The 26,562-nt window shown below is 32.7% G+C and overlaps 1 protein-coding gene across 1 annotated transcript in view; it reads left to right on the top strand.

Annotated features, from left to right (window-relative positions):
• The window catches only part of LOC127736989 (uncharacterized), a 175,980-nt gene extending 164,993 nt beyond the window's left edge, over positions 1-10,987 (top strand). The window contains exons 6-8 of the mRNA XM_052247545.1: positions 4,186-4,242; positions 10,290-10,325; positions 10,983-10,987. Of these exons, the coding sequence (XP_052103505.1) occupies positions 4,186-4,242; positions 10,290-10,325; positions 10,983-10,987 (98 nt within the window). The remainder of the gene's footprint in view (positions 1-4,185; positions 4,243-10,289; positions 10,326-10,982) is intronic.
• Positions 10,988-26,562: the final 15,575 nt, after the last annotated feature.

The following is a 26,562-nucleotide window of genomic DNA, read 5'->3' as shown; positions in this document are numbered from 1 at the left end:
TCCCTTAGTTCTAAACTTTTCAGGTAGCCTTCTTTTCCTTTTGAAAAAGCCAGTTTCTTTTCAACAGTGTCAAGATCTATAAGGGTCTCTCAACTCTCCACTTAGGCACCCATCAATTTCTTGCACACTTCCATCAGTACTGATTATTTCTTACAACTACTGCCTTGGTGTAGCTGTGGATATAATGTATTCAATTGTTTTAGGCCAAGGTTTGGGTTGAAGAAGGAAGAATTTTCCTTATACTTTGTCTTCTCTTTCTGATTTTTCTAGAAAGTGTATCTGCACCAGTACTTTTGCTTCTCGACTGGACATTTTTCTGTTGGTTTGCAACTTTTTTGGCTTGTGTCAATTTTCTTCTTCTCTTCTGTTGCCAATCTCTGTTTTGTTTTTTTCATTTTCTCCATCTGTGTTTTTGTCTTCAGGTCTAAGTCTTTGTAATTTAATTTTACATTGTTTTGTTTTCTTTGCTTATATTTGTCTAGTGTGTCCTTTAGGTGGATCTTCTTTCAGAGTTTTTCTCAATTTTCTGCTCATCAAAGTTGAAGTTGTTGTTGACTTTGATGGTGTGTTTGTATGCACTTAGCCTGTCTGATTTTCTTCTAAATAAAATTGAGAATGGAAATGGGGAATGTGTCAAAGAGACAACAACCCGACCATAGAACAGACAACAGCAGAAGGTCACCAACAGGTCTTCAATGCAGCGAGAAATTCCCGCACCCGGAGGCGTCCTCAGGGCTCGACAATAACGCTTGTCCGATTGTCCGGTACCAGAGGGAAAAAGGGTCGGACAAGTAAAAACTATATCAAGCTTGTCCGACGGGACAAGTAAAATTATTCTGCAGAAAATAAATTTAATCCAACTTTGATGAACAAAGTAATTATAAACAAAAAACAAGAAAAGATGATGAAAACAAGACATGTTTACTTGCAATCGATAATTTAAAACTGGTTCTTTGTCAGGTACTTTTTAACAGGTAAAATGCCTACTATTCTCGGAAACCAGTCTTACTGATCCGAATCAGCGATGCGCTTTGGAGATAAGGTAACTTTACAAGACAGTTCGTCACAAGCTCAGAAACGATTCGGCTCCAAGTTTAACATGTTTAATAGACAGTTTGGCACCATAGGAGACATATTTAATAGACATGATTAATAGACAGTTTGGCAACGCAGGAGACATTTCGGGACCAAGACAAATCAGTACCTCGTTTTCCTACCTTATTCTGTTTTTTTTATAATAAATAACATACCGGTAATTTTTTTAACAAAAATATTTTTTAGATAAAAATGAAAAATTATTTACGATTAAATTCACAAAATCATATTTGATCATATGTAGAAAAAAAAAAACAATACTTGCAATACGGTGACCTATAGTTGTTAATTTCTGTGTCATTTGGTCTCTTGCAGAGAGTTGTCTCATTGGCAATCATACCTCATCTTTTTTTATTGATTGCATTTGAATAAACTTTTTTCAACTTTAAAAAACCAGGATACAAATCCAATGAGTGTACATTGACAGCCCTATCAGACGGTGCCTCATGTGCAGAATCTGATGAGACTTTGGCATTGACGAACTACATGTAGAACCTAAGTTCTGTGACATGACTAGATTCAGTTGTATTCGACTCATATTTTTGAATAGTATTTCAAAAGATATAAATAAATTCTGTTCTATTGTTTTAATTCATTTTGTTCCTTGAATCAACTTAAAATGCAAAAAAGGTTATTATTAAGATTTTTTTGGACAAGTTACAATTTCATTCGGACAAGTAAGTTTTGGTATGTACTTGTCCTACTGGACAAGTTGAAAAAAAAGTTATTGTAGAGGCCTGGTCCTTCAGCTGGCCCCTAAACAAATATATATACTAGTTCAGTGATAATGAACGCCATATAGTTCAGTTTCACAACCATCTTTCACATCTTTCATTCATTCAAAGGTTGGATCATAAAAATTGAACTCAAAATGTGCAAAACTGCTTGTTATGGAAAATTCATGTCAGGAGTTCAACACAATTAATTGTTTGTTATAACAATTATAATAATTTGATTAGTATTACATGCATGACATGAAACCATTATAAAACTTTTAAATTGAAATATGGTTATTTTCTTATCAAAAGACACAGTTTATGACAATTAGTTTCCTAAATTCAAAAATTATATAAAAATTCATCATTCAGATATAATTGCTTGTGACAAACAATAATTTTTGGATCAAAGTCCTGCTTTGAAATTCACCTTTAGGAATTTATTATAACTCATACATGTAGCCTAAATAGTAAGAAAACATATTTGAAGGCAAATAAGTCATAAGGAGCTGATATTATCTTAAAATATAAGTCCAAGAAAATAACATTTTAAAACTGTTGCACTCCTGACATCAAAGAAATGGTGCAAAAAGATAAATTCCTTGTCTATCAGGCTACTCTTTGGGTGCAATCTTGTATCTAGTATAGTATCTTTTGAAAAATAAAACAGAACAATATGTTGGCTTTTGTATTTATTAAGTGTGAGTCTTTAAACTTCAAAGTTGCACTCCTGACATTTATAGGGAAGCCTTTTTTACTTGACTATCTCATATTATTTATATCAATAATCAGGTTAATAAAGTATTTATTCTGGAAAGGACATATCTTTTTTACAGATTGACTTTTGTTTATGTTTAAGTGTGATTCATATATTCAAAAATCATTCTATTCCTCAGTTGTACTAATTTTTGTGTCACACTCCTGACAGGGCACTACTTTTTTTCAAACACATCTGTATCAAAATGGTTTAATGGAAAAGCTTCATTCTGAGCTTAAATCATCACTAAGACATAATAGTTGTAAAACAAATAAGAATTTAAGGCACATATCTTCAGACAACAATTTGCTGTGTCTTTAAAAAAAAGTATTTTTTCAAAATGTCACAAAAAAGTGTTGCACTCCTGACAATTTTGGCATCTTTTTTTACCGTCATTTTTTTAATACTTGAGATTTCCCAAAGATATTTTATAGTAATATTCTACACATCAAGCCACAAAATTCAGCCCATTCTAAAACAGCAAAGACTGCCATTTAAAAAAAAATAGTAGCGTAATGTGATGAGACTTGAACTTCTTTATACAATAAGTAATAGATATGAAAAAGTTCAAAAATATTGTTTAAATGAAATTAAAACGTTAAATCTGAAAGGTATATACACTTCATCTAGAAATCATGGGCTATTTTGATGATGTATAACTGTTTTGATATGATATATAATGAGTGTCAGGAGTGCAACAGAATAGGAGAAATAAAGTTCCTTATATAGGTAATAATTTAAAAAAGAATCATAGTTCAGAAAAACTTTGAAGATTGCAGATCTCTTTATAAGTTGTCAAACAACAATTCTGCTAAATATTTAATAGAATTTAGTTCATAGTTTGGTAACTTAACCTCATTTTAATAATAATGTGTCAGAGAAATCAATTTAAATATGATCTGAAGTGCATAAGATGCATAAGTTAAAATAGAAATAACATTGAAATGACAGATTTAGGTCTTTATAAATCAGCAATGATTACAAATTTTTAAAAATCATGAGTATTTTGTTCTAACTTCTGTATTTTTTGTTTGGTGTATAATATGTCAGGAGTGCAACAAAAACAGAGGAAATTGGATGTATTTTCTTTTTGATATATCTTCTTTATTGAAAGATTTATCAATCAGTTTTTTTTCCTCGGTGAATTTGAAAAAGGGTTCATTTTGATATGGAGAAGTTTTTTTATCAACTAATTGATGATTTATGTTTTAATCAAAACTTTTTCAATCAATTTTAAATGAATTGATACCAAAAAAAGCCAAAAACATAAATACTTGATATTGTTTGTCTGAAATCATATTCCAAAAATGTATACTTGATTTAAATTTTGTTTATTGGTTTATGTCAATAAAGTTTCAGAACTTTTTTATTTCTTTATACTTTTTTATATCCTTTTGGATTTATTAACTTAAATGTATATGTATCAAGATACAACAAAAGAAAATGCACTGAAACAATGTTGAAATTTGGTCAAAAATTTAAAATTTGGACCATTTATTTTGACTTTGCCCATAACAGCATCTGTACCTCCAAGCAGGTTTCAAAAAGCAATATCATGAACAGTGCAGAAACACAAATAATCTATTTATATCTTATTCATTTTCATTTTACTTTCAGGGTCATTTTCACCTTCAGCCTTAACTGGTATTCTAATTTTATTGTTTATTACCATTGGTAAGTTACTCAACTTTTAAAGTCTGTCACATTTTTTTAGCTCACCTTCCCCATAGGGCCATGTGAGCTATTGCCATCACTTGGGATCCATCCACGTCGTTATAACCTTGATCAAAGATCTTCTCTGAAGCCACTGAGCCAATTTCAAACAAAATTGGGGTGAATGATCCTTATGGTATCTAGTATAAAGTTCGTGTTTTTTATTCTGGTCAGCCAACAAACATTAACATGGCAGAAAGTTCAACATAGGGGTAAAATGCAGTTTTTGGCTTATATCTAAAAAAAAAAACAGTTTGAGCAAAACTAAATGGGGGAAAATTGATAACCAAGTCATGATCTATAAGTGAGGAAAATTCCAGACTAATCAGACGACCCAATTTGGAGTTATTGCCCCTGAAATTGTAATAATCATGAAATTTCTCAGTTTTTGATTGTTTTTGATTGTTATCTTGAAAACAATTATAGAGAAATTTTAAACTGCAAAAATGTTCAGCAAAGTAAGATCTACCATTAAGTTTTAGAATGGAATTCTTCAATTGATCCCTTATAGGAGTTATTGCCCTTGAAAGAATATTTTTATTAAATGTTTAAGTTTTTTTACAGAAACTATGATAGATAGACAGAAATTTCAAACAGCAAACATGTTCAGCAAAGTAAGAGCTACAAATAAGTCAATGTAACCAAAATTGTCAACTGATCTCTTATAGGAGTTATTCCAATTGAAAGATAATTGTTTACCATTGTTTTTAGTTTTATCATAGAAAATATGATATATAGATAGACAGAAATTTCAAACAGCAAAAATTTTAAGCAAAGTAAGACCTACAAATAAGTCAACATGACCGAAATTGTCAATTGATCCCTTATAGGAGATATTGCCCTTGAAAGATAATTTTTTCTAAATTTTTAGTTTTTTTGCAGAAACTATGATAGATAGAGAGAAACTTCAAACAGCAAAAATGTTCAGCAAAGTAAGACCTTCAAGTAAGTCAACTTGACTAAAATTGTCAGTTGATTCCTTATAGGAGTTGATGCCCTTGAAAGAGGATTTTAACCATTTTTATTTTTTTTTATAGAAACTATGATAAATAGAGAGAATCTTTTAAAAACATGTTTAAACACACATTTGGAACATTAAACATCAAAATAATCATTGATGCAAGATCTATACAAAAAATTCCAGGTGAACTACTCAGGCTCTTAGGAGCCTGTTGTTTAAATGAGCTGATTTCTTTCCTGAATAGCATATTATGTCAGCTATTCTAATAACAATCACCTCCAAAATGCTATACCCTTTCAAGCTTTGAATTACTTTCGTTGTCAATTTCAACCTCTCCGTGTTTAAATGTTGTACATGAAGTATGGAAGATCAGCTACAGATGGTCAAAGTTTGCTTTGATTGTAACAAAAAATATAAATGCCAGAGTCAATGTTTTGATTCTAATTGGCCAACCGTAAAAATCTCTCTATTTTTGTTTCTTCACAAGACTCCCAAATTTTTTTTTTTAAATCTTGGGTTTTTCAACAGATTTATTTGATGAATACACACACACCAAACCAGCCCTTGTTGTCGTCTGGTCAAACTTTTTAAAACATCTCCTTTGAAACTGCTGGACATTTCAAGCAATCATTGACTGAATGTATTTTATTAGGGTATCTTGTATATAGTCTGTTTTTATTTCCTGCCAATCAATTGACATTGTTATCCTTGGCTAAATAAGAACATAAGGATGAAATGAAAGTAATTTATTAATATCTTGAAAAAACATATTAGATATATATAGAAAATATATAGGACAAAATGATTCCTTCTACCTTCGTTACATTATTATAAATAATCAGAGAGTACTTAATACAGTTATTGCATTTAACAATTATTTTTATACCCCCGCCGTAGCGGCGGGGGCATTAAGTTTTACCCTAGTCCGTCTGTACGTACGTACGTCCCAAAATTGGTTTCCGTTCTCTAACTTGGTTTGCCTCAGCCAAGTGTTATGAAACTTATACACAATGCTTATTACCACAAAACACAGATCAACTTTGAATTTTGGTGGCGTCACTTTAACCGTTCTAGAGTTATGCCCCTTTATAAATGGAAAAATTGCAAAAATTTTATTTTCCGTTCTCTAACTTAAGTTTGCCTCAACCAAATGTTATGAAACTTATACACAATGCTTATTACCACAAAACACAGATCAACTGTGAATTTTGGTGGCGTCACCTTAACCGTTCTAGAGTAATGCCCCTTTATAAATGGAAAAATTGCAAAATTTTTATTTTCTTCTAAATATCAAGTAATTTTTTAAATTGGAGTTATCTTCCTTTGTCCATGATTATAGTTGAATCAACTACAATCAATGCTTTATACAATGCAATGTTTAATTTTGACTTCCACTTATAAAACACAGGTCAAGTTGAATTTGGGTAGTGTCACTTTAACCATTATTGAGTTATGCCCCTTTATAAATCGAAAGATTGCAAAATTTTTAGTTTCCATTCTGTAACTAAAGTTTGCCCCAACCAAACATTATGAAACCTATACACAATATTCATTACCACAAAACTAAGATCAAGTACAAATTTTTTGTTTCCGTTTTCTAACTTTAGTTTGCCTCAACCAAATGTTATGAAACTTATACACAATGCTTATTACTACATAATACAAATTAAGTACGAAATTTGGTGGCGACACTTTTACCATTCTTGAGTTATGTCCCTTTATAAACATAAAAATTGTTGAATTTTTCGTTTCTGTTCTCTTACTTTAGTTTGTCTCAACCAAATGTTATAAAACTTATACACAACCGTTCTAGAGTTATGCGTGTTTACAAATAGAATAAAATGCTTCGCTGGGGCGCAGCTTGATACGACCGCAGAGGTCGAACCCTGAACAGTTGGGGCAAGTATGGACACAACATTCAAGCTTGATACAGCTCTGAATTTGGATTGTTATTAAATATTTGACACAGCATAGGTTTCTGACACAGAAAGAATGTGGTCTAAGAACTTGAATTTTTTTAATTTACCTATTATGGTCCAATGTCCAAAATCAAAATACATGGTTAGATTCAGCATATCAAAGAACCCCATATATTCAATTTTTGTTAAAATCAAACAAAGTTTAATTTTGGACCCCAACTTGGACAAACTTGAAAACTGGGCCCATAATCAAAAATCTAAACACATGTTTAGATTCAGCATATCAAAGAACCCCAAGAATTCAATTTTTGATAAAATCAAACTAAGTTTAATTTTGGACCCTTTGGACCTTAATGTAGACCAATTTAAAAAACGGGACTTAAAATTAAAAATCTAAATACACGGTTAGATTTGGAATATCAAAGAACCCCAATAATTCAATTTTTGATGAAATCAAACAAAGTTTAATTTTGGACCCTTTTGACCTCAATATGAACCAATTTGATAGCGGGGCCTACAAATAAAAAATCTAAATTCATGGTTAGATTCAGCATATCAAAGAACCCCATATATTCAATTTTTGTTGAAATCAAAAAAAGTTTAATTTTGGACCCCAACTTGGACCAACTTGAAAACTGGGCCCATAATCAAAAATCTAAATACATGTTTAGATTCAGCATATCAAAGAACCCCAAGAAATCAATTTTTGTTAAAATCAAACTAAGTTTAATTTTGGACCCTTTGGACCTCAATGAAGACCAATTTAAAAAACGGGACCCAGATTAAAAATCTAAAAACACGGTTAGATTTGGCATATCAAAGAACCCCAATAATTCAATTTTCGATGAAATCAAACAAAGTTTAATTTTGGACCCTTTTGACCTCAATATGAACCAATTTGATAGCGGGGCCTACAAATAAAAAATCTAAATACATGGTTAGATTCAGCATATCAAAGAACCTCATATATTCAATTTTTGTTGAAATCAAACAAAGTTTAATTTTGGACCCCAATTTGGACCAACTTGAAAACTGGGCCCATAATCAAAAATCTAAATACATGTTTAGATTCAGCATATCAAAGAACCCCATATATTCAATTTTTGTTGAAATCAAACAAAGTTTAAATACTGGACCCTATCTTGGACCAACTTGAAAACTGGGCCCATAATCAAAAATCTAAACACATGTTTAGATTCAGCAAATCAAAGAACCCCAAGAATTCAATTTTAGATGAAATCAAACAAAGTTTAATTTTGGACCCTTTTGACCTCAATATGAACCAATTAGATAACGGGGTCCACAAATAAAAAATCTAAATACATGGTTAGATTCAGCATATCAAAGAACCCCATATATTCAAATTTTGTTGAAATCAAACAAAGTTTAATTTTGGACCCCAATTTGGACCAACTTGAAAACTGGGCCAAAAATCAAAAATCTAAATACATGTTTAGATTCAGCATATCAAAGAACCTCATATATTCAATTTTTGCTAAAATAAAACAAAGTTTAATTTTGGACCCTTTGGACATTAATGTAGACCAATTTGAAAACTGGACCCAAAATTAAAAATCTAAATACACTGTTAGATTGGGCATAACAAATAAATAAATGTGATCAAAGATTTTACAAATCTAATGCGCCATACTGTGCAATTAAAGATTACTTCTTGAAATTTTTCAATATTTGAAATTTGAAAAAAAAATAATATTTGAAGAATAATTCTTTTTAATTTCTGAAATCTGAAATGAGAAAAAATTGGCCCCCCACAATTTCTTTTTATCCCCCCCCCCTTTTTCCCCCAAAAAAATTCTTTCCCTCAAGATATGGTCATAATCTCAATTCAAATTTCCAATGGAGTTGGCAACCATAATTACCCATTTAAATTTACCATAGTGCTAACTTAATCTATTTTATAATAGAATTAATAAAAATATAGTGTCAAATCTTTCATATGGATTTTTTTGTAAAAAAAAAAGATGAAAACATTTGCAGATATTTTTACTGGTCTTCCTTTATAAATATGCATTTCTTTAAACATAATTTAAAAGCAGTGTAAGGGAAGTAACCAAAACATTGTATTTGGATTACCTCCCTTACACTGTTTTAGATTATCTTTATTGTTCATTAACCATTACTTTATACATAATTTAAAAGCAGTGTAAGGGAGATAATTTCAATGATGTATTTGATTTATCTCCCTTACACTGCTTTAAATTATGTTTTGTACTAAAGTATTTGTCCATTAACCAGGACAACCTTGTTTTTCCCCCTTTTTTGCCCCTAATTCCTAAACGGTTTGAGCCATAACCCCCCAAAGCAAATCCTAACCATCCCTTTGTGGTATGGAAACTTGTAGTATAATTTCAGAGAGATCCATACACCGTTCCACAGTTATTGTCTGGAAACTAGAAAATGCTCATTTTTGGCCCCTTTTTGGCCCCTAATTCCTTAACTGTTGGTACCATAACCCCCAAAATCAATCCCAACCTTCCTTTTGTGGTATTTAACCTTATGGTCAAATTTCAAAAAGATCCATTCACTTAAACTAAAGTTAGAGTGCGAAAACCAATATGTATTCGGACGACGACGCCGGACGACGACGACGACGCCGGACGACGATGACGACGACGACGACGCCAACGTCATACCAATATACGACCACAAAATTTTTTTGCGGTCGTATAAAAATTGCTGAATTTTTAGTTTCTGTTCTCTACTTAAGTTAGCTTCAACCAAATGTTATGAGACTTACACACAATGCTTATTACCACAAAACTCTGATCAAGTTCAAATTTGGGTAGCGTCACTTTTACCGTTCTTCAGTTATGTCCCTTTATAACTAAATGATATGCAGCGGGGGCATCATCTGTGTCCACATGTGGACACTATCCACATTTATTTTTATCAATTTTCCTGTTTTCCCTTCTACTTTGAAAATGGTAATAGTCAAATTGAAAATGTTTACAATAAAAATGATGATCTACAATAATGCCAATATTACTGAAACCATCAGACAAGTTTTTTCTATTAGTTATTGCTCTTAAATGACAATTTTTCACTAACTTAATAATTTCATTAAATAATCATTTATGTCTTACCTTGAACTGTCTTGTTTTTTTCAGTTTTAATTATGATGTTTAGGTATTTACTACCAAAAGGTGAGTACAACAAAACTTCAGCAATGGATTTAAGAAAATATAGATACATGGAGATTAAATATCTTATCATTTTTATAACAAAAACTTTAAAACATAGTTCAAAAGTGTTTGTGTTTGACCAACTACCAATGTAACCTTGTCTTATACAGTAAAAAGATGTTGGGTAAATGTCATTTGGACAGCAGTCCAGTAATACAATCAAGCCAAAAAATTGTAGGTAAAGTTATACATTTTGACTTAAGTTCTGTAATCAATATGCATGAAATAGGTGGCAATGAAAGTTGAAAAAAAATTAATCAATCTTATTCAAATTGCCCCAGTGGACATCCGTTCAAATTAAGAATAATTTTACATTGAGTAAGAACACTTGAACATTTTCACTTACATGTTATGCTTGTGAAAAGTTAATTGTTTTTAGTATGAATAAATGATATGGGATGAATATTTGTTATACTCTGTTAAACAAGTTTATAACTACCGTATGTAGCCGTGTATAGTATGGAGTTGTGTATAATACGCACCCCCTTTTCATCCCCCCCCCCCCCTTAAAAAAAAAACTTGAAAAAAAACCAAAAAAAACTAGAAAACTAGAAAGAAAAAAAGAGAAAGAAAAGGTTAACAAAGTAAATATAAATTTTTTTTTTTTTTTTTTTAAAGTCTAGTTCACTGTAAAAAGCCTTTAAAAAGGAACAATTGAATCATGTATTTAATCTTCATTTAAGTGTTTTGAAAGATAAAAAAAATATTTAAGATTGATTGTTCAATCAAATTGTTTAACTAAATGATTTTAAAATCATTAACAATAGAATGGTAGAGCTTTTATCATGTATTTAACGTTTATTAATTTTATAAAAGTAAAGTTATTAATTAAAGATCCCTTTTGAAATCAATGTTTGTCTAATCTTTTCCAAGCTGATGCACTGTTCAAATATAACAAAAGAAGTAATTGGCCATGTCAGCTATTACCAGCACTTGGCCTCAGTTGTATTCCTCTGTCATTGTTCACCTGTTTTAAAGACTTCTTTAAAACCATTAGAACAATTTTCAACAAACTTAACATCAATAATTCTTAGGGTTTTTAAGGTTATTGCCTAATTGCTATTGTGAGTCACGGCCATATTTATGACCTGGATCAAGAGGTCACCGTGCCAAACTAGTCAAAGTAACTAATTGTTGGTGTTTTTTTATGAGCCCAATCCTATTGTGTTTTAGATTTTTTTGTACGACCGCAAAATGTTTTGCGTTCGTATTATATATATATATATTATGGCGATGTCTATGTCTGCGTCTGAGACATTTTGGTTCGCAGACAATAACTTGAGTATTAGTGTATGGATCTCTATGGAATTTTAGCACAAGGTTCCTTACCACAAATGGATGGTTGGGATTGTTTTTGGGGGGTTGTGTCGTAGCTGTTTAGTAATTAGGGGCAAAAAAGGGGTAAAAAACAAGCATTTTTCATGTTTCAGGACAATGATTTGTGTGTAAGAGTTTGGATCTCTATGAAACTTAACCACAAGGTTCCATACTTCAAAAGGAAAGTTGGGATTGATTTTGGGGGTCATGGCCCAAACCGTTTAATAATTAGGGGCCAAAAAACTAGAATTTTCTGGTTTCTGGACACTAACTTGAGTATAAGTCTATGGATTGCGATTTAATTGTGCCATAAAGTGTTATACCATAAAATAAAGTTTGGGATTGATTTAACGGGTTATGACCCTAACGGTTTAGTTAAAAAGGGCCAAAAAGCAATACTTTTGTAATACTTTGTATAAATTGCTTATTTCTTTAGCAATTTCAATAGGGTTTAATTTAAAGTCTTGAATTCTTGGGGTTCTTTAACATGGTGAATCTAACCGAGTATTTAGAATTTGGATTTTGGGTCCTGTTTTTGAATTGTTCCATATTAAGGTTCAAAGGGTCCAAAATTAAACTTTGTTTGATTGAAAAAAAAAATTGAATCCTTGGGGTTCTATGATATGCTGAATCTTAGCGTGTATTTATATTTTTATACGACCGCAAAAAAATTTTGCGATCATATATTGGTATGACGTTGGCGTCGTCGTCGTCGTCCAAAGACACATTGGTTTTCGCACTCTAACTTTAGTTTAAGTGAATGGATCTCTATGAAATTTTACCACAAGGTTCAATACCACAAAAGGAAGGTTGGGATTGATTTTGGGGGTTATAGTACCAACAATTAAGGAATTAGGGGCCAAAAAGGGGCCAAAAATAAGCATTTTTGTAACTTCCAGACATAACTTGTGTGTTAGTGTATGGATCTCTCTGACATTGTACCACAAGGTTCTATATCACAAAGGGAATGCTGGGATTGATTTTGGGGGTAATTGCCTCAAAATTTTCGGAATTAGGGGCCAAAAGGGCAAAAAAACAAGCATTTTTCTAGTTTCATGACAATAACTTGTGTGTAAGTGTGTGGATCTTTCTGAAATTGTACTACAAGGTTCCATATTACAAAGGGAAAGCTGGAATTGAGTTTTGGGGTAATTGCCCAAAACGTTTAGGGAAAAGGGGCCAAAAATAAGCATTTTTTAGTTTCTAGACAATAACTTGTGTTCAAGTGCATGGATCTCTCTGAAATTGTACTGCAAGGTACCATACCACTAAGGGAAAGCTGGGATTGATTTTGGGGGTAATTGCCTCAAAATTTTAGGAATTAGGGGCCAAAAAGGGGCAAAAAACAAGCATTTTTCTAGTTTCAGGACAATAACTTGTGTGTAAGTGTATGGATCTTTCTGAAATTGTACTACAAGGTTCCATATCACAAAGGGAAAGCTGGGTTTGAGTTTGGGGGTAGTTGCCCTAAACGTTTAGGAATTTGGGGCCAAAAAGGGGCCAAAAACAAGCATTTTTCTAGTTTCCAGACAATAACTTGTTTTCAAGTGTATGGATCTCTCTGAAATTGTACTGCAAGGTACCATACCACAAAGGGAAGGCTGTTATTGAGTTTTGGGGTGATGAATCATAAGGGGGTTCACAAAATTTGGGGGGGGGATTTTTTTTTCCTTTTTAGCTCACCTGGCCCAAAGGGCCAAGTGAGCTTTTCTCATCACTTAGCGTCAGTTGTCGTCGTCATCGTCTGTCGTCGTCCGTCGTCGTTAACTTTTACAAAAATCTTCTCCTCTGAAACTACTGGGCCAAATTTGACCAAACTTGGCCACAATCATCATTGGGGTATCTAGTTTAAAAAATGTGTCCGGTGAACCGGCCAACCAACCAAGATGGCCGCCATGGCTAAAAATAGAACATAGGGGTAAAATGTAGATTTTGGCTTATATCTCTGAAACCAAAGCATTTAGAGCAAATCTGACACAGGGGTAAAATTGTTTATTAGGTCAAGATCTATCTGGCTTTAAATTTTCAGATGAATCGGACAACCCGTTGTTGGGTTGCTGCCCCTGAATTGGTAATTTTAAGGAAATTTTGCCGTTTTTATACGACCGCAAAAATTTTTTGCGGTCGTATATTGGTATGACGTTGGCGTCATCGTCGTCCCGTCATCGTCCGACGTCGTCGTCCGAAGACACATTGGTTAACGCACTCTAACTTTAGTTTAAGTAAATGGATCTCTTTGAAATTTTACCATAAGGTTCAATACCACAAAAGGAAGGTGGGGATTGATTTTGGGGGTTATGGTACCAACAGTTTTGGAATTAGGGGTCAAAAAGGGGCCAACAATAAGCATTTTCTAGTTTCCAGACAATAACTGTGGAACGGTGTATTGATCTCTCTGAAATTATACTACAAGTTTCCATACCACAAAGGGATGGTTAGGATTTGCTTTGGGGGGTTATGGCTCAAACAGTTTAGGAATTAGGGGCAAAAAAGGGGGAAAAACAAGGTTGTCCTGGTTAATGGACAAATACTTTAGTACATTTTGTACAAAACATAATTTAAAGCAGTGTAAGGGAGATAAATCAAATACATCATTGAAATTATCTCCCTTACACTGCTTTTAAATTATGCATAAAGTAATGGTTAATGAACAATTAAGATAATTTAAAACAGTGTAAGGGAGGTAATCCAAATACAACGTTTTGGTTACTTCCCTTACACTGCTTTTAAATTATGTTTAAAGAAATGCATATTTATAAAGGAAGACCAGTAAAAATATCTGCAAATGTTGCGAATTTTTTTTTTTAATATAAAAAAATCCATATGAAAGATTTGACACTATATTTTAAATTCTATTATAAAATAGATTAAGTTAGCGCTATGGTAAATTTAAATGGGTAATTATGGTTGCAAACTCCATTGGAAATTTGAATTGAGATTATGACCATATCTTGAGGGAAAGAATTTTTTTGGGGAAAAAATGGGGGGAGGGGGGGGGGGGGGTAAAAAGAAAGTGTGGGGGGTCTTTTTTTTTCTCATTTCAGATTTCAGAAATTAAAAAGAATTATTCTTCAAATATTATTTTTTTTTCAAATTTCAAATATTGAAAAATTTCAAGAAGTAATCTTTAATTGCACAGTATGGCGCATTAGAATTGTAAAATCTTTGACCACATTTATTTATTTGTTATGCCGAATCTAACCGTGTATTTAGATTTTAAATTTTGGGTCCAGTTTTCAAATTGGTCATTAAGGTCCAAATGGTCCACAATTAAACTTTGTTTGATTTTCACAAAAGTTGAATATATGGGGTTCTTTGATATGCTGAATCTAAACATATATTTAGATTTTTGATTTTTGGCCCAGTTTTCAAGTTGGTCCAAATTGGGGTCCAAAATTAAACTTTGTATGATTTCAACAAAAATTGAATATATGGGGTTCTTTGATATGCTGAATCTAACCATGTATTTAGATTTTTTATTTGTGGGCCCGCTATCAAATTGGTTCATATTGAGGTCAAAAGGGTCCAAAATTAAACTTTGTTTGCTATCATCAAAAATTGAATTATTGGGGTTCTTTGATATGCCAAATCTAACCGTGTTTTTAGATTTTTAATTTTGGGTCCAGTTTTTTAAATTGGTCTACATTAAGGTCCAAAGGGTCCAAAATTAAACTTTCTTTGATTTTAACAAAAATTGAATTCTTGGGGTTCTTTGATATGCTGAATCTAAACATGTGTTTAGATTTTTATACGACCGCAAAAAAATTTTGAGGTCGTATATTGGTATGACGTTGGCGTTGTCGTCGTCGTCGTCGTCGTCGTCCGGCGTCGTCGTCCGAATACACAATGGTTTTCGCACTCTAACTTTAGTTTAAGTGAATGGATCTCTATGAAATTTTACCATAAGGTTCAATACCACAATAGGAAGGTGGGGATTGATTTTGGGGGTTATGGTACCAACAGTTAAGGAATTAGGGGCCAAAAAGGGGCCGAAAATAAGCATTTTTGTAACTTCAAGACATAACTTGTGTGTTAGCATATGGATCTCTTTGACATTGTACCACAAGATTCCATATCACAAAGGGTCAATGCTGGGATTGATTTTGGGGTTAATTGCCTCAAAATTTTAGGAATAAGGGGCCAAAAGGGGGCAAAAAACAAGCATTTTTCTAGTTTCATGACAATAACTTGTGTGTAAGTGTATGGATCTTTCTGAAATTTTACTACAAGGTTCCATTTTACAAAGGGAAAGCTGGAATTGAGTGTTGTGGTAATTGCCCAAAACGTTTAGTAATAAGGGGCCTAAAAAGGGGTTTAATATAAGCATTTTTTAGTTTCTAGACAATAACTTGTGTTCAAGTGTATGGATCTCTCTAAAATTGTATTACAAGGTACCATACCACAAAGGCAAGGCTGTTATTGAGCTTGGTTTGGGGAGAAAGGGGGGTGGGGGTGATGAATCATAAGGGGGGTGGGGGTCAAAAAAGGGGTAATTTTTTTTTTTCCTTTTTTTTTTGTTTAAAATTTACATTTTAAGTTAGTTATTTTTTATCACGAAGAGAAAGTAGGAATTGAGTTTTGGGGTTAATTGCTCAAACATTTATGAATAAGGGGCCAAATATTGGTCGAAAATAAGGATTTTTTTAGTTTGCAACAAAAACTTGTGTTCAAGTGTATGGATCTCTGTGAAATTGTATTGCAATGTACCATACAACAAAATGAAGGTTGTGATTGAGGTGGGGGATGATGAATCAAAAGGGGGTTGAAAAAATGTGTGGGGGTAGGATTTTTTTTTTTCCTTTTTTTTTCTTTAAAATTTTCCATTTAAAGATGGTTGTTTCAGATTTATATATGAAAGAAAATAATAATGATACGGTTATATATCATGAGGAACTGAAATTTAAAATTATGTATATTGGAAATTTAGGTTACATTGGAAAGTAATAATTGGCATTTGGGGGGGGGGGGGGGGCGGGGGGGCGGGGGGGGGGGGAGAAGGTGGTGGTGGTTATGGCTCTAATGTTTAAGGAATAAGGGGAAAAAAGGTTAAAAAACAAGGGTTTCCATTTTAATAGACAAATAATTGAGTAAAGAACATTATTTAAAAGCAGTGTAAGGTTGGTAATTCAAACTCATTTAAATATCTCATCTACACTGCTTTTAAATTATGTAAATTGGAAATTTGCCAATAACTTTATTGTTAATAAATGCATTGGAAATTTGCCAACAATTTTAGTGTAATAAACTTCATTGGAAATTTGCCAATATAAATTTTTGCTGATGAAGGTTTTTTGTTTACCTTTAGCCTTGACTATGAAGTCATTTTCTATTTTTATAGCCTTATGATGTAGTTGAATTATTTAATACTTTTATGATGTGTTTAAATGGGGTTTTATCATGTTTATGGTTGCAAATTTATTGTTTTAGTATAATAAACTCCATTTAAAATTTGCCAATAAAAAAAATTTTTGTTTATTTTTAGCTATGATTATGATGTCATTTTCTATTTTACTTTTATGGTTGCAAAGAAATTTTTATTTTTAGATATTACTGTTAAATGATGCTGATTAAGGTTTTTGCTATGTTTAGCCATGACTATGATGTCATTTTCTATTTTAATATCTGTTATGATGTATTTAAATGGGTTTTTATGGTTACAAAGGAATTTTATTTTTAGATATTACTATAAAATGTTGCTGATGCTGATTAAGGATTTTGTTTATTTTTAGCCATGACTATGATGTCATTTTCTATTTTAATACCTTTATGATGTAATTTCCATTTTTAGATATTACTGTTAAATGATGCTGATTAAGGGTTTTTTGCTATGTTTAGCCATGACTATGATGTCATTTTCTATTTTAATATCTTTATGATGTATTTAAATGGGCTTTTATGGTTACAAAGGAATTTTATTTTTAGATATTACTTTAAATGTTGCTGATTAAGGATTTTTGTTTATTTTTAGCCATGACTATGATGTCACTTTCTATTTTAATACCTTTATGATTTTTTTAAATGGGCTCCCATGTATTTAGATTTTTGATTATTTATACATGTTACCAAATTGGTCCACATTGAACAAAAACGGTCCAAATTTCAACTTTATTACATTACATCAAACATTGAATTCTACATATTCTTTGATATATTGAAATTAACAAACAATTTAGTTTATGGATATTCCACCATAATAGGTAGATTAAATTTTTTCCAGTTCTTACACCACATTCATCCTGTGTCAGAAACCTATGCTGTGTCAAATATTTAATGACAATCCAAAGTCATAGCTGTATCAAGCTTGAATTTTGTGTCCATACTTGCCCCAACTGTTCAGGGTTCGACCTCTGCGGTCGTATCAAGCTGCGCCCCAGCGAAGCATTTTATTGATTATGGGCCCAGTTTTCAAGTTGGTCCAAGTTGGGGTCCAAAATTAAACTTTTTTTGATTTCAACAAAAATTGAATATATGGGGTTCTTTGATATGCTGAATCTAACCATGTATTTAGATTTTTTGTTTGTGGGCCCCTCTATCAAATTGGTTCATATTGAGGTCAAAAGGGTCCAAAATTAATTTTTGTTTGATTTCATCAAAAATTGAATTATTGGGGTTCTTTGATATGCCAAATCTAACCATGTATTTAGATTTTTAATTTTGGGTCCTGTTTTTATACGCCCGTTTACGGGACGTATTATGGTATACCTCTGTCCGTCTGTCCGTCTATCCGTCCGTCCGTCTGTCCGTCCGTCGTCAACATGTCGGACATTTACTCAAAAACGCTTTAACCAATTTGCATAAAACTTTGGTGAATTGTTTATATCTATTGATGTGAGCTCCCTTTCGTTTTTTATAAATTTTAGATTTTACGTTTCCGAGTTATGGGGTTTTATTCATTAAAAAAAGGGGGATTTTCCAGTTTTCGGACAATAACTCAAGAATGCTTTCACCAACTTGCAAGAAATTGTGGTGAATTGTTTATATCTATTGACATGAGCTCCCTTTTGATTTTTATAAATTTTAGATTTTACGTTTCCCAGTTACAGGGTTTTATTCATAAAAAAAAGGGGGATTCTAGTTTTCAGACAAAAACTCGAAAATGCTTTCAACAGTTCTTATGAAACTTTGGTGAATTGTTTATATCTATTGATGTAAGCTCCCTTGAGAATTTTTAAAATTTTACATCTTAGATTTCTGAGTTATGGGGTTTTATTCATTAAAAAAGGGGGGATTTTCCAGTTTTCGGACAATAACTCAAAAATGCTGTCAGCAATTCTCATGAAACTTTGGTGAATTGTTTATATCTATTGATGTAAGCTCCCTTTACATTTTCATAAATTTCTAATATGATATTGAGAATTAATTGAACTTTATTTGTTTATAGTCTGACAACAGATTTACTAAGTATTGCGCAACAGCACAGTGTATTGCACAACAGCAAGAAATCTTTAATTTTTGACTACATTTATTCAGAAACCTATAATATGTCAAATATTTAATTACAATCCAAATTCAGACCTGTATCAAGCTTGAATATTGTGTCCATTTTTGCCCCAACTGTTCAGGGTTGGACCTCTGCGGGCGTATCCAGCTGCGCTCAGCGAAGCAGTTTATTTAAATTGGTCTACCTTTAGGTCCAAAGGGTCCAAAATTAAACTTAGTTTGATTTTAACAAAAATTGAATTCTTGGGGTTCTTTGATATGCTGAATCTAAACATGTGTTTAGATTTTTTATTATGGGCCCAGTTTTCAAGTTTGTCCAAGTTGGGGTCCAAAATTAAACTTTGTTTGATTTCAACTAAAATTGAATATATGGGGTTCTTTGATATGCTGAATCTAAACATGTATTTAGATTTTAGATTTTTGGCCCAGTTTTCAATTTGCCAAATTGGGGTCCAAAATTAAACTTTGTTTGATTTCAACAAAAATTGAATTATTGGGGTTCTTTGATATGCCAAATCTAACAGTGTTTTTAGATTTTTAATTTTGGGTCCCGTTTTTTAAATTGGTCTACATTAAGGTCCAAAGGGTCCAAAATTAAACTTAGTTTGATTTTAACAAAAATTGAATTCTTGGGGTTCTTTGATATGCTGAATCTAAACATGTGTTTAGATTTTTGATTATGGGCCCAGTTTTCAAGTTTGTCCAAGTTGGGGTCCAAAATTAAACTTTGTTTGATTTCAACTAAAATTGAATATATGGGGTTCTTTGATATGCTGAATCTAATTATGTATTTAGATTTTAGATTTTTGGCCCAGTTTTCAAGTTGGTCCAAATTGGGGTCCAAAATTAAACTTTGTTTGATTTCAACAAAAATTGAATTATTGGGGTTCTTTGATATGCCAAATCTAACAGTGTTTTTAGATTTTTAATTTGGGGTCCCGTTTTTTAAATTGGTCTACATTAAGGTCCAAAGGGTCCAAAATTAAACTTAGTTTGATTTTAACAAAAATTGAATTCTTGGGGTTCTTTGATATGCTGAATCTAAACATGTGTTTAGATTTTTGATTATGGGCCCAGTTTTCAAGTTTGTCCAAGTTGGGGTCCAAAATTAAACTTTTTTTGATTTCAACAAAAATTGAATATATGGGGTTCTTTGATATGCTGAATCTAACCATGTATTTAGATTTTTTATTTGTGGGCCCCGCTATCAAATTGGTTTTATATTGAGGTCAAAAGGGTCCAAAATTAATTTTTGTTTGATTTCATCAAAAATTGAATTATTGGGGTTCTTTGATATTCAAAATCTAACCGTGTATTTAGATTTTTAATTTTGGGTCCTGTTTTTTAAATTGGTCTACATTAAGGTCCAAAGGGTCCAAAATTAAACTTAGTTTGATTTTAACAAAAATTGAATTCTTGGGGTTCTTTGATATGCTGAATCTAAACATGTGTTTAGATTTTTGATTATTGGCCCAGTTTTCAAGTTTGTCCGAGTTGGGGTCCAAAATTAAACTTTGTTTGATTTCAACAAAAATTGAATATATGGGGTTCTTTGATATGCTGAATCTAACCATGTATTTTGATTTTGGACATTGGACCATAATAGGTAAATTAAAAAAAATCAAGTTCTTAGACCACATTCTTTCTGTGTCAGAAACCTATGCTGTGTCAAATATTTAATCACAATCCAAATTCAGAGCTGTATCAAGCTTGAATGTTGTGTCCATACTTGCCCCAACTGTTCAGGGTTCGACCTCTGCGGTCGTATGAAGCTGCGCCCAGCGAAGCATTTTATTGGTTATTATCTTGAATATTATTATAGATAGAGATAAACTGTAAACAGCAATAATGTTCAGCAAAGTAAGATCTACAAATAAGTCAACTTGACCAAAATGGTCAGTTGACCCCTTAAGGAGTTATTGCCCTTTATAGTCAATTTTTAACCATTTTTCGTAAATTTTTGTAATCCTTTACAAAAATCTTCTCCTCTGAAACTACTAAGACAAATTTAACCAAACTTGTCCACAATCATCATTAGGGTATCTAGTTTAAAAAAATGTGTCCAATGACCCCGCCCGCGAACCAAGATGGCCGACATGGCTAAAAAATAGTACATAGGGTAAAATGCAGTTTTTGGCTCATATCTCTGAAACCAAAGCATTTAGAGCAAATCTGATGAGGATAAAATTGTTCATTAGGTCAAGATCTATCTGCCCTGAAATTTTCAGACCAATCAGGCAACACATTGTTGGGTGGCTGCCCCTGAATTGGTAATTTTAAGAAAATTTTGCAGCTTTTGGTTATTATCTTGAATATTATTATAGATAGAGATAAACTGTAAACAGCAATAATGTACAGCAAAGTTAGATCTACAAATAAGTCAACATGACCAAAATTGTCAATTGACCCCTTAAGGAGTTATTGCCCTTTATAGTCAATTTTTATACGACCGCAAACAAATTTTTGTGGTCGTATATTGGTATGACGTTGGCGTCGTTGTCGTCGTCGTCCGAAGACACATTAGTTTTCGCACTCTAACTTTAGTTTAAGTGAATGGATCTCAATGAAATTTTACCATAAGGTTCAATACCACAAAAGGAAGGTGGGGATTGATTTTGGGGGTTGTGGTACCAAAAGTTAAGGAATAAGGGGCCAAAAAGGGGCCAAAAATAAGCATTTTTGTAACTTCCAGACATTACTTGTGTGTAAGTGTATGGATCTCTCTAACATTGTACCACAAGGTTCCATATCACAAAGGGAATGCTGGGATTGATTTTGGGGGTAAATGCCTCCAAATTTTAGGAATTAAGGGCCAAAAAGGGGCAAAAAACAAGCATTTTTCTAGTTTCAAGACCATAACTTGTGTGTAAGTGTATGGATCTCTTTGACATTGTATCACAAGGTTCCATATTACAAAGGGAATGCTGGGATTGATTTTGGGGGTAATTGCCTCCAAATTGTAGAAATTAGGGGCCAAAAAGGGGCAAAAAACAAGTATTTTTCTAGTTTCATGACAATAACTTGTGTGTAAGTGTATGGATCTTTATGAAATTGTACTACAAGGTTCCATATCACAAAGGGAAAGCTGGAATTGAGTTTGGGGGTAATTGCCCGAAAAGTTTAGGAATAAGGGGCCAAAAATAAGCATTTTTCTAGTTTCGACACAATAACTTGTGTTCAAGTTTATGGATCTCTCTGAAATTGTACTGCAAGGTACCATACCACAAAGAGAATGCTGGGATTGATTTTGGGGGTAATTCCCTCAAAATTTTAGGAATAAGGGGCCATAAAAGGGAAAAAAACAAGCATTTTTCTAGTTTCAGGACAATAACTTGTGTGTAAGTGTATGGATCTTTATGAAATTGTACTGCAAGGTTCCATATCACAAAGGGAAAGCTGGGTTTGAGTTTGGGGGTAATTGCCCTAAACGTTTAGGAATTTGGGGGCAAAAAAACAAGCATTTTTCTAGTTTCCAGACAATAACTTGTGTTCAAGTGTATGGATCTCTCTGAAATTGTACTGCAAGGTACCATACCACAAAGGGAAGGCTGGGATTGAGTTTTGGGGTGATGAATCATAAGGGGGTTGAAAAAACTTGGGGGGGGGATATTTTTTTTTTCCTTTTTTTTCTTTTTTTCCTTTTTTTTTCTTTTGAAATTTTCCATTTTAAGTTGGTTATTTCTGATTTATATTTAAAAGCAAATAAAAATGATATGGTAGGAGATACACACCAAACAGGATGTGTAAATTATTATATAATAAGTATTGTGCAATAGCAAGAAATTTTCAATTGCACAGTATTGCACAATAGCAAGAAATCTTCAATTGCACAGTATTGCGCAATAGCAAGAAATCTTCAATTGCACAGTATTGCGCAATAGCAAGAAATATCCAATAGCACAATATTGTGCAATAGCAAGAAATATTCAATTGCACAGTATTGTGCAAAAGAAGATACTTCGTATAAATTGCTTATTTCTTGACCAATTTCAATGGGGTTTTATTCTTGAATTCTTGGGGTTCTTTAATATGCTGAATCTAACCGTGTATTAAATTTTTGGATTTAGGGCCCTGCTTTTAAATTGGTCCACATTGAGGTCCAAAGGGTCCAAAATTAAACTTTGTTTGATTTCATCAAAAATTGAATTATTGGGGTTCTTTGATATGCCGAATCTAACTGTGTATTTAGATTCTTAATTTTTGGTTCCGTTTTCAAATTGGTCTACATTAAGGTCCAAAGGGTCCAAAATTAAACTAAGTTTGATTTTAACAAAAATTGAATTCTTAGGGTTCTTTGATATGCTGAATCTAAACATGTATTTAGATTTTTGATTATGGGCCCAGTTTTCAAGTTGGTCCAAATCAGGGTCCAAAATTAAACTTTGTTTGATTTCAACAAAAATTGAATATATGGGGTTCTTTGATATGCTGAATCTAACCATGTATTTAGATTTTTGATTTTTGGGCCCCTTTATCAACTTTCTCCACATTGAGGTCAAAAGGGTCCAAAATTAAACTTTGTTTGATTTCATCAAAAATTGAATTCTTGGGGTTCTTTGATATGCTGAATCTAACCATGTATTTAGATTTTGGATATTGGACCATAATAGGTGAATGTCCAATTTAAAATTTTTAAGTTCTTAGACCACATTCATTCTGTGTCAGAAACCTATACTGTGTCAAATATTTAATCACAATCCAAATTCAGAGCTGTATCAAGCTTGAATGTTGTGTCCATACTTGCCCAAACTGTTCAGGGTTCGACCTCTGCGGTTGTATCAAGCTGCGCCCTGCGGAGCATTTTATTTACAATTTTCATAAATTTTGTAAATTTTTGTAAATTTTTACAAAATATTTTCCACTGTAACTACCGGGCCAAGTTCATTACAGATAGAGATAATAGTAAGGAGCAAGAATGTTCAGTAAAGTAAGATCTACAAACACATCAACATCACCAAAACACAATTTTGTCATGAATCCATCTGTGTCCTTTGTTTAATATGCACATAGACCAAGGTGAGCGACACAGGCTCTTCAGAGCCTCTAGTTTTAAGTTCTTAGACCACATTCATTCTGTGTCAGAAACCTATGCTGTGTCAAATATTTAATCACAATCCAAATTCAGAGCTGTATCAAGCTTGAATGTTGTGTCCATACTTGCCCCAACTGTTCAGGGTTCGACCTCTGCGGTCGTATGAAGCTGCGCCCCAGCGGAGCATTTTATTGATTTTGGACACATTATTCAAGTCGGTCCAATATGGGGTCCAAATTTAAACTTTGTTTGATTTCATCAAAAATTAAATTACTGGTGTTTTTTTATGTGCCCAATCCTATTGTGTTTTAGATTTTTATACGACCGCAAAATGTTTTGTGTTCATATTATGTTATGGCGATGTCTGTGTGTGCGTTTGAAACATTTTGGTTCGCAGTCAATAACTTGAGTATAAGTGTGTGGATCGTTATGAAATTTTAGCACAAGGTTCCTTACCACTAATGTGTGGTTGGGACTGTTTTTGGGGGATATTGTCATAGCTGTTTTGTAATTAGGGGCTAAAAAAGGTCAGTTTTACTGGTTCATAGAAAATAAATTGGTTGGCAGACAATAACTTAAGTATAAGTGTATGGATCTGTATGAAATTTTAGCACAGGTTCCATAACACAATAGGAGGGTTTGAATTGATTTTTGGGGTTATTGTCGTAGCTATTTTCTAATTAGGGGCCAGAAAGGGGTCAAGAACAATTATTTGTCTGGTTTTAAGACAATAAATTGAGTATAAGTGTATGGATCCCTATTAGATTTTAGCACAAGGTTCCATACCATAATAGGAGGGTTTGGATATATTTTTGGGGGTAATTATAGTAGCTGTTTAGGAATAAGGGACCAAATATGGGGTTAAAAAAAGCAATTATTTTTCTGGTTCACAGACAATAACTTGAGTATAAGTGCATGGATCTCTATTAAATTTTAGCACAAGGTTCCTTACCACAATAGGAAGGTTGGGATATATTTTGGGGGTTATTGTCGTAGCTGTTTAGTTATTGGGGGCCAAAAAGGGGGTAAAAAACAAGCATTTTTCATGTTTCAGGACAATAATTTATGTATAAGAGTATAGATTTCTATGAAATATAATAAAGTTTGGGATTGATTTTAGGGGTTATGACCCTAACGGTTTAGTTAAAAAAGGGCCAAAAAATATACTTTTGTAATACTTTGTATACATTGCTTATTTCTTTAGCAATTTCATTGGGGTTTAATTCTAAGTCTTGAATTCTTGTGGTTCTTTAACATGCTGAATCTAACTGGGTATATAGAATTTGGATTTTGGGTCTTGTTTTTGAATTGATCCATATTAGGGTCCAAAGGGTCCAAAATTAAACTTTGTTTGATTTTCTTCAAAAATTAAATTATTGGTGTTGTTTGATATGCTGAATCTAATTGTGTATTTAGATTTTTAAATTTTTGGACCTGTCTTCAAACTGGTCCACATTAAGGTCCAAAGGGTTCAAAATTAAATTTTGTTTGATTTAAAAAAAAAAAAATTCTCTGGGTTCTTTGATATGCTGAATCTAAGCATGTTGTTAGATTTTTATACGACCGCAAAAAAATTTTTGTGGTCGTATATTGGTATGACGTTGGCGTCGTCGTCGTCCGGTGTCGACGTCGTCGTCGTCGTCGTCTGGCGTCGTCCGGCGTCGTCCGAAGACACATTGGTTTTTCGCACTCTAACTTTAGTTTAAGTGAATGGATCTCTATGAAATTTTACCACAAGGTTCAATACCACAAAAGGAAGGTTGGGATTGTTTTTGGGGGTTATGGTACCAACAGTAAAGGAATTAGGGGCCAAAAAGGGGCCAAAAATAAGCATTTTTGTAACTTCCAGACATAACTTGTGTGTTAGTGTATGGATCTCTCTGACATTGTACCACAAGGTTCCATATCACAAAAGGAATGCTGGGATTGATTTTGGGGGTAATTGCCTCAAAATTTTAGGAATTAGGGGCCAAAAAAGGGGCAAAAAACAAGCATTTTTCTAGTTTCATAACAATAACTTGTGTGTAAGTGTATGGATCTTTCTGAAATTGTACTACAAGGTTCCATATCACAAAGGGAAAGCTGGAATTGAGTTTGGGGGTAATTGCCGAAACATTTAGGAATTGGGGGCCAAAAAGGGGCCAAAAATAAGCATTTTTCTAGTTTCCAGACAATAACTTGTGTTCAAGTGTATGGATCTCTCTGAAATTGTACTGCGAGGTACCATACCACAAAGGGAAGGCTGGGATTGATGATGGGGGTAATTGCCTCAATATTTTAGGAATTAGGGGCCAAAAAGGGGCAAAAAACAAGCATTTTTCTAGTTTCAGGACAATAACTTGTGTGTAAGTGTATGGATCTTTCTGAAATTGTACTACAAGGTTCCATATCACAAAGGGAAAGCTGGGT

This window comes from Mytilus californianus, unplaced genomic scaffold, assembly GCF_021869535.1.
Source record: "Mytilus californianus isolate M0D057914Y unplaced genomic scaffold, xbMytCali1.0.p SCAF_4, whole genome shotgun sequence".
NCBI classification, from domain to species: domain Eukaryota; kingdom Metazoa; phylum Mollusca; class Bivalvia; order Mytilida; family Mytilidae; genus Mytilus; species Mytilus californianus.
Note: the sequence above shows the minus strand (reverse complement) of the source record. Positions and strands in the feature narration are given on the sequence as shown.